Source organism: Nyctibius grandis, chromosome 3 (assembly GCF_013368605.1).
Source record: "Nyctibius grandis isolate bNycGra1 chromosome 3, bNycGra1.pri, whole genome shotgun sequence".
In the NCBI taxonomy this organism is placed as follows: Eukaryota; Metazoa; Chordata; class Aves; order Nyctibiiformes; family Nyctibiidae; genus Nyctibius; species Nyctibius grandis.
This window is the reverse complement of record NC_090660.1, coordinates 86587958-86605616: the sequence shown is the minus strand read 5'-3', so window position 1 is coordinate 86605616 and position 17659 is coordinate 86587958. Positions and strand designations below refer to the sequence as shown.

The 17659-nt window shown below is 38.8% G+C and overlaps 1 protein-coding gene across 1 annotated transcript in view; it reads right to left on the bottom strand.

The window, feature by feature from the left end:
- Positions 1-17659, bottom strand: part of MRPL13 (mitochondrial ribosomal protein L13) — a 43990-nt gene continuing 26331 nt past the window's right edge. The window contains exon 7 of the mRNA XM_068397139.1: positions 1-312. Coding sequence (XP_068253240.1) covers positions 288-312 — 25 coding nt within the window. The 3' untranslated portion in view covers positions 1-287. The remainder of the gene's footprint in view (positions 313-17659) is intronic.

Genomic DNA, 17659 nt, shown 5'->3' with positions numbered 1-17659 from the left:
TTATAAATGTATCAATTCTTTAATAATAGTATTAAAACCAATATAATTAACAAATACCAGGTCATACAACACAAGAGTACAGGTGGCATTAACAATGTAATATCCATTCATAGCTCTTTCAAATACAATAATTTTTATAATCTTTCCAAATGAAGTTTGTTAACACCTGTCAAAAGCATTCAGTATAGAAGGGTTGACTGAGATGCACAGATGCTTCCATCTTAGAAGAATTTTTTTTTCAAGGAGGAGAGACATTCCTGATGGCAGTTATTCTTCTTTTACTGTTGTTACTTCCTTCGAAAATCTTTAGGTCTGTGGAATTAAAAAAAAAAAAGGTGCTTTAAGAAATGTGAAGAACTTTGCTTAAAGGATGCATTAACGGCCATATCTAATTTTATTTCCTTATTCTGGTGCTTGAAGTTTTTGTGCTGATGAATTTTTTCTGGATTACATTAAAAGGTATCAAAAAAGAAATCAAAGAAGTTTACTAAGACCTCTAAGAATTTACAGACATCAAGACTTGTTGGTGAAGGTGTTTCTTACGAGCCACTCCTACTTTCCTAAGCAAACAAAAAGCATCTTTAACTGAATGCAGTCTCACAATGACTTTAAACACTAGTATTAATTTGTCTCCGCTTTTAAGAAATGAATAATCCGTGCGTAAGATGGCAAGTTTTAAGTTAACAGCATAGTCCACCACAACACTACTAGAGTAACCAAACCCAATGATTTAAAAAAACACCTACTTTGAATCTTAAAGGTTCTGCAATCCTTTCTGCTTGGATGTCAAATGTGGAAAACATTCAGACAACAGACTGCTCTTTGTAATCCTCTGCAATTTCCTACTCAAGCATACGGCACTCACTTCACCTGCCACACACCCACCAGCCGTGGAGACCACATTCTCCCTGAACTGACAAGGCACAGGATCAGGCTACATCATGGTTTTTAGAAGAACGCCAAGTCTGAGGGCAGGCTGCAAGTCTACATCCCTACCAGATCCTGTGTGCACAGCACGACGGGGCTGCTCTTCACAGCACGCACACGCAAACACACTGCCTGCAACAATACAACCCCTTATAAATACACCAGACCTTTAGTCTTGAATCTTCTGATTGCTTCTCTCACATACGAATCAAAACAGGTGACGTGAACTGTGGCTCACTAGAATTGAACAAGAGATGTAGTAACAAAGGTTTTGTAAACAATGAAATACTAGGTCAGTGGGTTTCTGTGAAGTTGAATGAAAACCAAGTCTGGAACACAGGAAAAGCTGCAATCCACAACAGTAAACCAAGATAGATTTACAATGGTGGTAAATTTTATCATTGATTTTGTTCATCAATGCAAATTAAAAGAAGCTAGCAATGGATGCAGGGAGCTTCCTTTGGGGACAGAGAGTTTAGATGGCTGCAGAGATGCCACATAGAAATCTAATAATTAGTCATCAAAATCACATGTAACAGATCTAGCATTTTTCAACCAACAGCAATGCAAAGTGAAGTCGTTCATGCAATTCTTGTACAAGCCTGTAGGATCCTCTGTGAAAGCAGCTCCGGAATTCAGTCTGTGCTATTTCAAGTGTATCGTAAAAATTTGATGATTATATGAATTTTAAAGAACTATAAGGACGAGCTAGTGTTCATGCTGTAATGAATCACAAAGCTTCTTTGTTTTCCATTTAAATGGTGTGTTCTGTATTAAAATTTAGACTTGCATCTTTTGTGCATGAAAGAACAACTGTAAGCACCATACCCACTGCTTACGTTCTTGCTTAATGTTGGACTTGAACATACTCACCATCTGACGGCTAATATGCACTACCTAGCCGAGTCATGTTTCATAGAATCATAGAACGGTTTGGGTTGGAAGGGACCTTAAAAATCATCTAGTTCCAACCCCCCTGCCATGGGCAGGGACACCTTTCCACCAGACCAGGTTGCTCAAAGCCCCATCCAACCTGGCCTTGAACACTGCCAGGGAGGGGGCATCCACAACTTCTCTGGACAACCTGTTCCAGCATCTCACCACCCTCACAGTCAAGAATTTCTTCCTACTATCTAATCTAAATCTACCCTCTTTCAGTTTAAAATCATTCCCCCTCGCCCTGTCACTACTTGCCCTTGTAAAAAGTCGCTTTGCAGCTTTCCTGTAGGCCCCCTTCAGGTACTGGAAGGCTGCTAGAAGGTCTCCCCTGAGCCTTCTCTTCTCCAGGCTGAACAGCCCCAACTCTCTCAGCCTGTCTTCATAGGAGAGGTGCTCCAGCCCTCTCATCATCTTTGTGGCCCTCCTCTGGACTCGCTCCAACAGCTCCATGTCCTTCTTATGTTGGGGGCCTCAGAGCTGGACGCAGTACTCCAGGTGGGGTATCATGAGAGTGGAGTAGAGGGGGAGAATCACCTCCCTCGACCTGCTGGCCACGCTGCTTTTGATGCAGCCCAGGATATGGTTGGCCTTTTGGGCTGCAAGCTCACATCCTGGATTTCAGTCCTCAGAAATATTCCACATTTTGTTACTCAGACCTCACCCCTGCACACCAGAATATGTATCTCATTATATCACACTGTTTGTGGTGGATTAAGAGAGCAGGATTTTGAAAAATTCTGAGCAGTGACTTAGCAGAAGTTTTATCACTGTATCTATCCTAGACAGGTAGACCAGTGCTGAAGGATTTCAGAGATACAGCATGGTAAAGACAGCATTGTCTTGCAGCTTGTAGTTATTACTCTTTTTTTACAGGTCAATTAATCCTTGCACATTCCTCAAAGGATTCTGCATTTTTCTTTGAATGGCACGTTTAAAACTTCAATCTAGAGTTACGTTGGAGTGCTGCAGAGCTAGGAATCTCACAGTACTTTGTTCTTGGGTGAAAATCCAATTTTTAATTTTTTCTTTTTTTCTTGCTAGCAATCTGTATTTCAACCTTAATGCTTGTTGTCTTAAAGTTAAATGCCTAAAACATTGGACTCTTAGTTTGCAGTCTTACAAAGTTAATGAAGATTAAAGGCAGGATTTTCTACACTGAAACACTTGTGTGAACAAATACAGAAGTTCTTAAAGCCTTTTCAAATGCCACAGTAGGCTTTTATGCCTACTAGTACTGAGCTTTTGGAGGCCACAATCTCAGCCTTTAAAAAGTCCTTGGCACTAGGAAAGCTAAGCCTTGAAAAACACTACCTTTGGCAAAGGCATTAGAAATATTTTGTCAGGCAAAGAATATGAACCCACAAAAACCTCGTCTGCTCAGAGAGAATTATGAACTACTTGTGAACACCAATGGATAACTGCTCATTGATAAATGACATAAACCCATGCAAGAGTGTTCTTCGATGGCAGTGCTTTTGCCCGTCCTCAGCAACGCACTGAGATTATGCAGTTGGAACAAAGGAAATTATATCTCCTACAAGAGATGGTTCAGAAATTCACCCAAAGGCAAGACTTCACATAACTACTTCTCTCTCTTTTTTTTTATTTTAATAAAAAGTAACATTCTTGGGAAAATAATTTTGCTGTATATTGACAGCAGGCTTCCAAAACAAAGGGGACACGAGGCAGAATGTGGGAACTAGCATCGCTGAAATCAATGCTGAAAGGCAAAGTATGACAGGTTCACTGAAAATACGCAACATCAGTCTGTGCAGCAGATGTCTGCCACCACAAGAACTACAAAAATATTTGTCCCAGTAACATTTTATACTGCACATAAAAAGCATTAAGACACAGTCCAGTGAATTCTAGGCAAAGCAGTCAGCAAATTAAATTAATGGCCAATTACACCATGCTTCTCAATGCTTCTCTCTTAACAAATACTTTACCGTTGAGTAAAAGAAACTGAAGAGCTGGTCCTAAGCTCTGATTACAGATTTTAAATCTCTTAAATTCTCCCAACTGTTTTGCATACTCACAGCTATCAGAAGAGGAATATAGTCGTTGTAAAATTCTGACAACCCACAGTCACCGAACCTTACAAACCAGGTAAACCTACATGTATGTGCCGTCCAGAGGATCAGTTTTTGCTATGGAAAACAAAAGGTTCTCAGTGGTCCCCACTGTAACTGCTGTCACTGCCTTCTTCCCAAAACTTTGCAGAATTAAGGCATTTCACATAAACTCTGTCTTTTGATATGGATGCCAGCCCTACACTCTTGAACACTGAGGAAATCAAATGGACAAAGAGAGTTTGCCCATTTACAGGAAAACTGTAACGTTTTTGCTCCATACCCCACTCCAAGAAGACCAAGGTCAAACTGAGCCCTAGAACAAAGGCTAAGATTTTCTCTGGAGGCACACTAGGTCTGTCGGTCTGGTTTATAACCGTGATTTCTCTCACACCCATACACACGTACCTCTCTTTTGTGGTATGTCAATTTTTTCAATAGCCTTGAATTTGCCTTTATTTTGAAAAGAACTGTTATTCTTATCTTTTGATCAATAATAGCTATAATGGTAATCATTTCAGCAAGTGTTACTCCAGTCTACAGTATATAAACAGTAGAGTATCAGGAGTGAATGTGCAGGCATTTAAAAAAAAAAACAACAAACCTCTGAAACTAAGTCCTATTATGTAACAAAATAAGCCAAATGCCTCCTTAAAACATCAAAATAACAGTTATATGCACCTACAGTATGTGTCTTTTTAGCCTCCACCATAACTCCAACATTAGAGAAGCTCCATCACTGACAGCAGTAATACTACTACTGTTGTACATGTTATATGATAAATCATACAGTTAAAAATACTGCAGTCCTGTGACACTGCAAGTGTACGATTCTGTAGAAAGCAAAATAAAACTTTGTGTAGTATTTACTCAGGAAACAAGTTATTCAGAGCACTGGAGCAGGTTGCCCAGGGTGGTTGTGGAGCCTCCATTCTTGGACATACTCAAAAGCCATCTGGACACAGTCCTGGGCAACCAGCTCTAGGTGGCTCTGCTTGAGCAGGGGGTTGGACCAGATGACCTCCTGAGGTCCCTTCCAACCTCAACCCTTCTGTGAAATACATTGAATTTGGGCTGCAGTTAGTACACCGATGCAGTTAGAATTGCTTTTCAGACCAAACTGTAACTGTGTGAAATCTGTACAGACACTGAAGACAGAACTCCCAATGGCAAGCTTTAGCCTAAGGAGGTAATTCTCTTCAAGTCAGTGAAGAAAGGCAGGGATTCCCCATAGCACTTTAAGTAAGGCTCCATTTTATTTATTCCAAATGGAGCTTTAACTACCTGTGCTGAAGTAACACTGAAGTTTGCTGATCATACCTGTTAGCAGAAGAGTAACACAAGCAGCTTCCCTAACAACCCCCATCAACTCTAACGTACACCAGTTTGTGCAGCTGCATAAAATAAGGTTATCTTTAATCTAGGTCAGTTCTCCGATTCGCTTTATTCCATTGCTGCACAAGCAGAACGGAAAGGCAGGAAAAGTGATTGATGATACTTAAAAACAGCCTTTTTGGCAAAAGAAATGTTCATGAAGCTATGACCTCACCCTCTGAGTATCTCAGATGGCAAACTCAAACTAACGTACAAAGAAACCTACTTCCATAGTTGCAACTATGATGGGAACCCCCACATAATATTCAACATTCTCTTTCAATATGCTGTGAAATGTGCTCTTCCTAAGGTATTTTTCCTGTAAATGGACAGAACAGAGACCCTTTCCAGAAGTTAAATGTGTTCAACTTTCAGCTCCTAGAGTGAATATTTATTTCCATCAAGTCTGAACAGACTTGCCACACAGTTCCATCTTTATTAAATTCTTGTCAGCACATTCCAGCAAAGATGTTTCCCTTTGCCTAGCAATGTTTTGTGGACGTAAAAGAGTCTCAGAAAAAATAAAATAAGGGGGCTGTCACTCTGTTCGTGAAGGCCAAATCTAAGTAATCACCAGTCTACGTTATACTGCAACTGTCTTGATTTCAAAAATATATAGGCTAACTTCACATCATTATTTCTAGGTGAGCGACAGAACACCTTGTATATCGTCCTTACAGTAGACAGATGAAAAATAGCATTACTTACCTCAAAGAAATAATAAGGTTAAGGGTCTAGAGTAATACATGACACTATTTTATATGAAAAGTTACCTTACAATCCTTTAAAGCATTTTGATTTTCAGACAATCCTTTAAAAAATATTTTTTCTTCATTTTTAATGACTCAGAATACTTCCTCAAAACTACATATTTTAATCCAAATTATCCTGTTTCTTAGAACTTCTAAATGCATAGGGATTAGCCATAACAATATAATTTGTAATAGAAATTGCTCCTCCTTCTTCTCCCAAAAGAAGGTTCACACCTGCCTATTTTTTCAACCACATGCCGCTCACAAAACATCATTTGATAACATGATCTTATCTTCTTTCAAGCTCAAAAAAACTGGATAGTCATCTCTCCGCGAACAATCTCCACTCAGAATAGTTTTGTTGTTACGTTGCATTGTCTGAGGCATTTCAAAAGAAATTGTACAAAGTCTAATTTCATGGAGTTACTACAGTCACTTGTGTGCTTGCAAGCATGGCGTCATGATTACAAACTAATGGTTTCAAAGCTGCCTCTGCTAAGGAGTGAGATTGTCAATGCTGCAGAAGAAGTGACCTGTCAATACCTGCTCTTGACTCAGCAATGCACACCTGGTTTGGAAGCTCTGAAGATCTCAAATTGCATTTTTCTCTTCACCTGCAGGCAATTATCTCACCATTGGAGAATGTGACCCAGGGAGCCAGAGTTCCCTGTACTTTCTGCAATCTCACCAGCAGTCACAATGAGCATTCAGAAAGGATTTAACCTCGCATCAGCACTGTAAAAGGTCAGCACCTTCAGGCTAACTAATACTGCACACTAATAAACTGACAGAGATGAAAGCAGTGGTACAAGAGCAAAAGTTGATAGGCTTAGAGTTCTGTTAAGATTTCACTGCTTCCATAAATGAGAAAAAACACTCCAGATGCATTAAAAACCCCATAAAAAGTAATAACCATCCTGTATGAAAGGCACATCCACCTCTTCCATTCACAATCTGTGCAATGTTCCCTATGACTTGAAAAATTGGTTATCCACCCAAAAAAAAAAAAAAAAAGTATCAGTCTTAACTCACACTTATAAAAATGTTTTAAGAGTAACTCATGCCAGAGGATTTTAGGTCTGTGGCTGCTATGACAGATTTTTTTTCCACTGGCTTCTTCCCCCGCCCCACTGCCCCATTTCCTGCAGAATAGCAGAGAGTTCCCCAAACAGCTGAATGAGCTGCTTGGGGAGCTGAACGAGTCTTCAGGATGACTGTGTATTTTTACAGCAGCTCTGCCTGATTTTCCAACACAGATTTCAAGAATTCTAATTTTCCAACACAGATTTCAAGAATTCTAAGTAACAAAAAGGATAAAATATCTCCAAACTTGGCTGAAAAACTAAACCACACAAAGAAACGTAGCTTAATTAGTGTTAAAGTACTTCTAAATTATCCCCAAATTTGTTAAGTAGTTAACCAATGATATCCACTGGCTCATAAATGTGTCTTTTAGGAGAGTTTATCAACAACATGGTTTCTAACAGAAGACGACAGGCACGGGAAGACCCATTAGTGAAAAGATCTTGTGGGTTGATCATGCCACTTAGCATCTAGCCCTCTATGATCCAACGACTCTGAGGTAGCAGTCACACTAGATCTGTAGTACTGTAATGCTCTTCATATTTATAGAAATCATAATCACAGGAATGTGGTTAATAATAATCCCACATTATTGCTAGCTGATGACAGTCGGCTGCTTACACAGGATAATTCTATGGCTCATCTTTCATGTCTGGTTATTAATGACAATAGGTGGTTTTTAGCCTTTTCTTATAACAAAAGGTTCCAAATAAATTTTTTTGTGTGTGTGTAAAACTCTTGCATGAATACAATACACATAGCATGAAATCTGTGGTCTGTCTGGCATAGCTGTTAAGGTTAATTTATGAATACAACTACAAAATTTTGGGTATCTTAAGATTTATTTTTATAGACAAAATTAAAATGCAAGACCTCAACACAGAGCCAAAGTTTACTGTAAACTCTGAAACAAGAGGAATATATATGTATTTTTCAGGTACACTTCATCAGTTGTGCCAAAGTCAATAGCTGTTAGGTAAGTGCACTACAGCTAAAGGGGATTTCTGAACACATTTCATCTGTTTAACTAATCACACTAGTAAATAAAAACCCAAGGATTAGACATGGCTATCATTCTCTGTAAAACTAGATCATGTGGTTACACTCAAGTACAGAGTTTGGAGTTGGGGGGGAGTTGAATCATTTTTCTACTCAAGATGTACCTACTATCCCAGGGTAGCTCTATGCCTCTGGTAAAATAATCAGTGAAACAGCTAATGATACTTAAACTATCATTAAATTTCCAATAACCACCTTGGTCTATTCTAAACCGTGAACTTCTCGCTCTGCTTGGGGGCAAAAGGACCTTTTCCATATTGGTGTAGTTCTCAGGCAGACTATCATCTCAGCTAAAAAGCATTTCTACAAGTATAATTTATGTCACTTGGAAAATAAACCACAGTAACAGAAGCTGCATTTAGTAACAAAATAGAGTAAGAAAAGGTGGCTTTACTGATACTGTTACGCCAGTACAGCTATAGTGACTAACCCTTTCCTGTGCACACAAAGCTTACGATAAATCTTCTGTGGTCCTTGACTGCATTTTTTTTTTTTTCTACGTAAAACTAGCAGTGGTTTTAATTTTTAAAGTGTCCATAAATCAAGTTATCTAAACCAATGCTAATATGCATTTAGGTACTCCTAGTGAAATTAAGAATGGCTTACAATTTAAAATAAACTAGTTACAACCCCAATTTCCCTAAAAGCAAATCAAGCAAAACTGAACTAAACTGTTTAAAAATTACCGTCAATCCCAGATTTTGACCTGGATTATATGAATTCTGTCTGTAAAATGATTTAAGTTAATCAATGCAATGTACATGTACACTTCATCTCAGCAAGATGATGCTTTTTGCAAATTGAAGCCTTTTCCTTAAGTGATATATTCTGCTAAAAACTGCAGCACTGTAGAAAGAACAGCACTGTATGCTTGGCTTTGTCCAAAGAAGTACGTTGTTCTTCTTCAAGTAAACAGAGGTTTTTCCAACCAAAACAATTCTATGATTCTATGTTAAATTCCCATTAATTTATTTCAATTCTCACATACGAGATCAACAGATTTTAGAGTAAGGGGAAAGTAGCTTTGGAATTTTCTTCTTGAGAGCCTCTTCAGACAGCTGAAGTAAAAATGCCCAGTTAGCCATTTATTAAATCTCTTACCCTTTACCTGGGGGTAGCTTACGTTGTAGCTAAAAGTAGAGTTGAAGGTATGAGAATCAGTAGCACTGGTGTGTTTTATGCATGCTAGAGAAAAGCCAGTAATTCATTTTAATAGGCGAAACAATCTAAACATGAATTTGTTGGACTTTTAAGACGATTAAGCTACTGACCCTTCTCGATTAATATCCAGTTGCTGCCTGTGGTTAAAACCTAATGTAAAGGAGAGCCATTTTCTTCTGGAGTATCTGTGTGGGTTTTTGTCCATGGGAATTTAGATCCAGCTCTGGTAGCCTGAAATATGAGACTCATATTCCTTCAATTACCTTCAAGACTTCTGTTAAGCTAAATTCTGCACAAAATAATGAGATATTTTTATGCCCTTACTATTAAAAAAAAAGTTACCAGTGATAGTTCCCATATTTTAATGGGAGTTAATGATCTCCAGTTAGTTACTGGAATTCCTGCTGAGAACCTAAAAAGCCACAGAAAATGAACTTCCAGAGGGATTCCTCGAAGAGTACGCTGGAACAAGGTTCGGCTGTATTGGCAGGATAGCTTTTTCCTGGTTTATACAGTTCCTGGTTTTAGGAAAAAGTAAGACTGGCTCAAGTCTTTCACTGAAGTTTGTGTTGGCCACCTCTTCTCTTAACACTGATACATGCCAGCCCTGCTTTGTGAGAGAAGACGAGCACTCAAGCTGGAGGGACAGTACTTATTCCTAGCACAGAAATACCCCACAGCCCAAGATAAGAAGTGAACACTATGACATGAGGCACACTACAAACACAATTCAAACCCCAAAAAGCTGAAGATACACTCTGCAACTAAGTCGGACCTAAGAAAATGGCTGGAGTATGTTTATTTCAGTGCAGATTTTTTAAAGGCTCATGAATAAACTCGAGATGGTCCTTATAAAAATTGCTCAGAATCTCACCATCTTTGGAGAAAATCTTTATGGTTTTCTTTCTGAGCCTCTCCACATAGCTGGAGTAACCACCCCCCAATTTTTCACTTATTATATCTTATATTTCATTGTAGAACAAAAAGCACTTTACAAACTTGGTACTGACTCCAAGTAATAATCTTTGTAACACAGCACATCACTGGAAATACTCCGAAAATAATTTTTGTATCCCATATAACGCAAGGTGACTCTTGGTGTTGGCTCCCTGTGAAGTTACCCGAGGAAATTAACAGACAAAACGCTTCATAAAGTAAAACTGCCAGCGTCTTACATTTATAAAAGTACTGTTTGTAACATAATTTCAGCCACATATCCACGATATCTCTGGCTGCTTCTTCAGCTCTGCTACTACTACATCCCAGAAGTAATTTGACTAAAAATAGGAACTTACACTAGAAACCGTAGAATTGGGCAAGACAACTACTGCTGCAGTTATCTCATAAGACAACTGAAAAGGACGCTGCGGCTGAGAGGATCTCTTAATCTGAAAGCTTTTCTGTTTACCAGTGCCTACAAATTTGTTTGCTAGGAACATCAGCAGTAGGCTTCAGGTTGCCTGAGGCTGGCAAGGCTGGCTTTAAGAAACACAAATTCAGGGAGGAACTGAAAGTTACAACCAGCACATCATTAGCACAGGATGTATAAGAGGATGATCAGAGCCATCTGCAGTTCATAGGTGTCCAACATGCTTGTGTTTCACCACCCACTAAGTTTTATTTCTGAAAACACTGTGATTCTCTGCTTTCAAAGCCATGGAGCGTTGCTGATGAACTACCCAGAACCTGTGTGCCAAGCCACAGGAGTGATATGCAGTGTCAATACCAGGATCCTGCCTAGCACACGCCACTCAGCTGAAACAAAATTACGGCTTCAGACCAGGTTCTGCAACCCCCTACAAAGCAGGATGTTCAGACGGGGCCAGAAATCAGGCAAGTCACTCAGAAAAATAAACATTAAAAAGGTGTTTGATTTTCTTACACCAAATTTCAGTGTTTACAATACATCAAGTTTTAAAGACGTCGAAAGTGTCCAAGTACTTTTTCCCCAGAAAGACAAGTGAGAGGTTGTCTGGCTGGGGGAGAGTTCCTATTAAGGCTGGCAGGGGAACAGGCGCTCAGTATGCACACCAGCACCAGCCCGAGTGCACGCCTGGAAATCAGACGGCTCTGCTTTCTTAAGGGAAAATCTCAGGAACGCATCCAAGTAACTGGAACAACACAGAGCTGCTGCTCTATATATTTGGTAACATTCTTATTTAAATTCTTCTTCAAAAACAATTTCCTGCCTTCAAAACTGTCTAAAAACGTATATATATGCAGACAGTTAAACAACTTTAAAATGGTATATAACAGGAAAATTTATGCATGAATCTGATGTATCCTTGCTTTTATGGAACAGAATTGTTTGCTTAGTCATATGTGACTGGCAAATTCTGTGATGACTTCTGTTTAAAAGTCATTTAAAAGACATACAATCTGAAACTTCAAACATGCTTGAAATAACAGTTTCATTCATGCTAAGAAGCTACAAAATAAAACTCTGTGAAAGGAGCTAGTTTTTGATCTTTCTTCCCTCCAAATGTGTCTGGAAAAGACATGATTTAACTTTCCAGTATCTACACGGTTTTTCACCATACTTATTTCAGATCTGTCCATCAAGGATCTAAGAGAGCAGCTCTGCACAATTTGGGAAGTCAATTGGTTCAGGTTAGGGATAAAAGATGCTCAAAGAAAATCTCTCTCACTGGAAATATTCTGACATTTAATTCTCCGCTTTCATGGACCAGGATCCTGCTTGATGTCCTGTCATGAACTCTGCTGTGGTGGAAGGATGGGTGACGGGAAGGCTCTCCACTCTGAAAAACAAACTATTTGCTAGGTTTCCACACCACACCTGTGCTTTCCTTAAAAACTGTTTCCCTGTTTTAGCATTCCACTTGGATATCGTATATTTGTCTATTGTGTGTCAGTCTCCAATTACCAGCAAAACAGACTAAAAAAACATCTACATCAAGACATTTTGATACAAAATATAGGTAAAAAGTCCAATAAGATCATTAGCAGCACTGAGCACGTTCTCTTCACAATCCAAGTGAGAATTATTTACATATTATTTCAAATTAAAGAGAAAAAGGCTCTTTTCCTCTTAATACCAGTAACTTCTCATATAAATTCAGTAATTTATATGCATTCCCTATTATCTGTCTTATGGCTATTTTATACACAGTGAGGTACATTTCTTGGGTCTAAGTCTTAATGTAAAACCTTAAAGATTAATTTTCTCATCATAATTGTGTTTACCTGTATTTTATAGCCTTACATACCTTTATTCAAGCTATGCTTTTAATTTGATCTTTTCCATTAAAGGATACAGCTACTTTTAAAGGGCTAATAGCAACTAAATTCTTTTTTTTCCATACAAAGAAGATGTGCTGCAGAGTGTCTCCCTCTACCTCCTTTTTTAAAATCACTCTCAAAGGAATTTAATTTCCTTTTGAACCTCTATCCTTTGTTAAACAGAGTGGTCACCAGGCTCAGAACTCCATGGAAGATAAATAATAATTAAAACCAAAAGTCACGTAATGCAGGAAGACCTATTAAAACCATCTGAAGAAGAAAAAAAAAAAGAGTTTATAGTTTTTCTGCATCCTTCATTTTCTGGTTTATTGTAGGGACTACTTTTACTGCTTGGAAGCTATCTGTAGGTTCTGCAGAAGCTCACAGACCAAAGTACACAACACTAAACATACAGGCCTTTTATATCCCAAACACACTGAAGGAGTTTAGTACACGAGTTTATTACAGCTGGATAGTAATAGAGCCTTTCTTTTAGTGCCTTTGGTGAAAAGCTGTCTATTCTCACCCACTCTAGCTGGCACTTTAATCAGAACAGTGACCACTACAATTCACTTTAAATCTCCTTTTAAAAACTTCTGTGTTTTACTTATCACATCAGAAAGTTATTTTACCAAATTTGCTCAATGCTGTATCTTTCATTTCAAAACTAAGCCCTTCCCGCCACAGCACTCTAAGTCCTAGAGAATCACCATAATACATTTATTCCCTCAGTCAGGAAGAAAAGCATTATTATTTTTCCCATTACTTCGAATTGGAAACTCCACCCAACATCAAAACTGCCAGAGAAGTGAGCTGAAGGTTAAATTAAAACTCATCTATTTGACACTAATATCTGACATGCACAATGGTCTGGTTGCAGGCCAGGACAAGAAGCTGAAATTACAACAGCGACTACAGCAATGAGCCCTACAGCTAGTGGAGAGATGGTAGATAACCACCTTCATTCTTGGTCCCTCTGCTAGGACTTACCAGTTCCTGAGAGCAGAAAAGAAGGTAGGACTAAATTCCAACACATCAAAGGTATGCTAGCAGTGCTAGGTATGTCCTCCTGCCTTTAGAAGTGGCTCTAGCTAGAGTAGCTGACTTGAAGGGAAACTTCAGGCCCAGTCTCTCCACTCAGACCGCTGAAGTTCTCCCAAACTCCCCTCTGTTTCTCCCTACCCCATCCAGAGCCCACTAACTCCACTCCTCCCTAGCATTCCTTCACATTCATTTCAGACCCTCTATTCCATTCCTCTCAGGTCCACCTAATCCCCTGGTTCTTCTCACCAGAATATCCACTGGAGTTACCCATCCATCCCACAGGAGAAGCACTATGACCCTCTCAGTTGAAAGCCTTCAAATCTGCTGCAGCTGCAGGGCTTCTAAGGCAGCAGCGCTCCCCAACTTCTGTAACTGGCATGGAGTAAAAAGACTTTATACAGATAGCACCTCCCAAAAACCTCTGCAGAGTAGAGAAATAGAAAAAAAAATGAATGCCTATCTACTCTGTTCTTTGAATTCCTCCACAGGGAATCATTCCAAGAAATGATGGGAGGGGAACTCTAGCTTCAAATCTAACTTCAAAATAGTGTTCTTACATGCAGATTTTCCCCAAGGATCAACATGCCCAAGTAGTTTTCTCAATGCTAACATGAAGCTATTAGGTAACTTAGTTTGACAGCAATAACTAAATCAGATGCCATCAAGTTAACTTGTCCTCTGCCACACACACCTACATGTCAACACAACTAAGGTGGCCCAGTGCTGAGGAGATGAACTCAAGCAAGATTACAGCAGTGCATGGGGACAAAGAAAAGCATTTCAAAAGCTCTGGCAGCATAACACTGTTCGCTTTAACGAAAGGGATACTTCCAATTAGTTAGTTAAAACTAAGTGCCAGATTCCAATTCAGTGCTAAATTATCCTGTGAGAATATTAGTATTAGTACTAAAGACAGTTACACTAGAGTATAATATACCCCACGGCATGAGAGGCTTATCAGCTTTACTCTAATGCACTGTAGAATTCTGGTCATTGGTGCAGAATCTAAATTTCTTCAGGGATAAGCCAATGAAATCTCATAGGAACCAGGAGATGTCAGCATTTTCAACTCCATCCAGTATTGAGGATAAAAACAAACTTAGCAATATGTATAACTGATATAGATTAGAAAAAGTCAAAATCAGTCTACCTATTTCCACCCTGAAGAGGGCTTAAAGCATTACTGGACGTTGTTCCCTTTCGGTGGAAACGGTAATACTGAGGTGCCTCATTACACAGAGCTGACGCACAGACTTTATTTTAGTATCATCTAGAATCAGGAGCCTAAGTACAACTGATTTTTCAATAAGCTTTTGAAAGTATTACCCACATTCATGAGAACACAGGAGAAATATCACAAAACCCAAGTAATTTACAAAATGCTCTTCTTTTATGCTGTCAATGCCCTTCCTCTATTTTAGAATGAAGACCTAAGTCAAACCACATTAAGCAAGCACTATCACAAAGGAGTGTCTAGATACTGATACATAAACAAACACGCTTTTTTTTTGTGTGCAGAACACAATTCTTTTAGGTGTTCTCCATATAACATTCACCCGATATTGAAATTTTTCCTACCAAAAACCACATTACATTCTACATACTGAAAATGAGCAGAAGAGCACAAGTCAGTACTGATCATCTGGAAAACTCCAGATCATACTCTGATCTACTTGCTTCATTCCCACAGCTCTTTGCCTTTGGCACTTAAGCCTCGCATTAGGAATTTAATAGATTTCAAATTTTATCATAAGACAGGCTGTTCAGCAACTGCTCATTTATTTACTAAACACATGTAAGATCTACCCTTCTAGGTCACATCAAAGTTCTACCATCTCAGTGGCAGACGCACACAGAAAAAGTTAAAGAAACAAGATAAATATACAGCAATATTTACAACCTCCTGAGCCATGAGTCACGCCTGGAGAACCATATTTAATAGCCACTGATGGCCATACACTTCCCTTTTCTGAATCCACTTAAAACTTTTACTTAGAACCTACATGTTAACTGCAAGACAAGGAAAACACCCAAAAAGACAAAACCAAAATGGTGTGCATCTTTAGTAGTCATGTGATACAGTCAGCCCTCATAACATCACATGCTTCACCAGGTTCAACCACTAAAAGCAGAGGAAAAAATATTCCACAAATGAAAGGTCTCATCCCGTCTCTGACACGCAAAATCAGTGCAACTCCGTACGACTACTATGTGTGTGGACGTGCAAGCACAAATACACATTATACATAAATATAGTCCTGTGCAGGCTTTTTCACTTGACTTGAGACTAGATAAATGTCACGGACTAACTTTCTCCTGTTATTACAAGGATTTGCAAGCAAAAGCCCACTAACGTTAAGAAGTTTCACTAAAAAATTATTTTGGTTTCTGTTAGATGTGACAGAACAATGGAACATTACTCAGTTTTCCCCTCAAAGGAATACAAATTCTATAAATATATGCAAAATGGATACAGACATTTGTCCTACATATATTCCTGGGATTTCTTAATTGTATTGGTCTGGCTTAAGCAGTGAGAGCTTCTGACCCATAAAAGGAATTATGAGCACACTCTGCTTTTGAATTGCAAGAAGGTCCTACTCAAGCGTTCATTTACATTATCTTATTACCAGTTTTCTTCTGGAAAAGTTATATCTCTTGTCCACATATCTCTGCTGCCTATGGAGGGTAAATGCCCTTATTTGTATGTGCCTTATAATGCAGAGAAAATACATGCTTTAAAAAAAAAAACCCTCAAAAAACTCCTTTAATATTAATTTTAGCAAGCAAAAAGCATCAGGCCCCTTTTAGATGTATACCAGCAGTTTTGGCCATGCACTAAAAATTATTTGCTTTCTCTTCTTACTGATAGACCATTTAAGAATATTCTTCTTAGGCAAGTTTCACCTTCTCTTCATTAATTCAGTTTTGTTCCTCCAGATTAACTTTACCTTCCTACATAAAACGCCTCCTTCTCTTTGTATTTAAAGGCTTCCTTTGTTTGAAAGAGGGTTACTGGTTTAGTTATTGTACAATGATTTTTTTTCTACTGTACAAGGCTTGCTACTATCTAGTTACTAATAGCTACAAATCTAAACCATGTAGTTGCTGCAGATCATTCTCTCATAGTGTTCTGCGATCAGCTGGACATGAAAATCTACGCTGAACCTATTAAATGCTCCTGTAAATACAGGAAGTGTTCAGTTCTGTCACTTTGAAGTCCTACTGATTTGAACAAGACTTAGTGAAACACAGGATGTACTGTCTGAACATCAGGAAACACTTCTTTTGTGTGAGGGTGACTGAGCACTGGAACAGAGTTTCCATCCTTGGAGATACTAAGAAACAGTCTGGACATGGTCCTGGGCAACCAGCTCTAGATGGCCCTGCATGAGCCAGGGCCATCGGGATGAACCAGATGACCTCCGGAGGTCCGGTCCAACCTTGACCGTTCTGCAATCAGTCAGCTATCAAGACACCTGAGAGGTCGTATCTTAAGCAGACTCATGAGAAATAAGCTGCTACCACCATTTCAGCAGCTGACCTCTGTCCGCATGCACCTAACATCTGGTTCAGTGGAAATACTCAATAGGATGACATACCATTTGAGGCTCATACCAAGTCTATTTTCTAGGATTAGTGTATGTCAGTACACAGAAACACTTTTTTATAGGACAAAGAGAAACATAAGCTTTTAAAAATTACTACAGAAATAGAAATACCAGTAATCTAAATGGAGAGAGACCATCAAGTTTGTTCTGGTGTTAGCTTATTTACACCTTTCCCCATCTCCCTACTTGTTATATTTCTTCTTGAATTTCATTAGAATAATCAGGAAAGGGGCCATCTTTCAAAATTAATTCCTCTGTTGACTACCGTAATGGAATCTTGAGCCTAAATAGGACTCCTAAAATGAACACAAGAAAAATCATACTGGTACTAATCAGAAAATGTCCCAAATGTAACGTCTTATTTTCACTAGCAGGTTGACTCAACGCTGCATGTGGT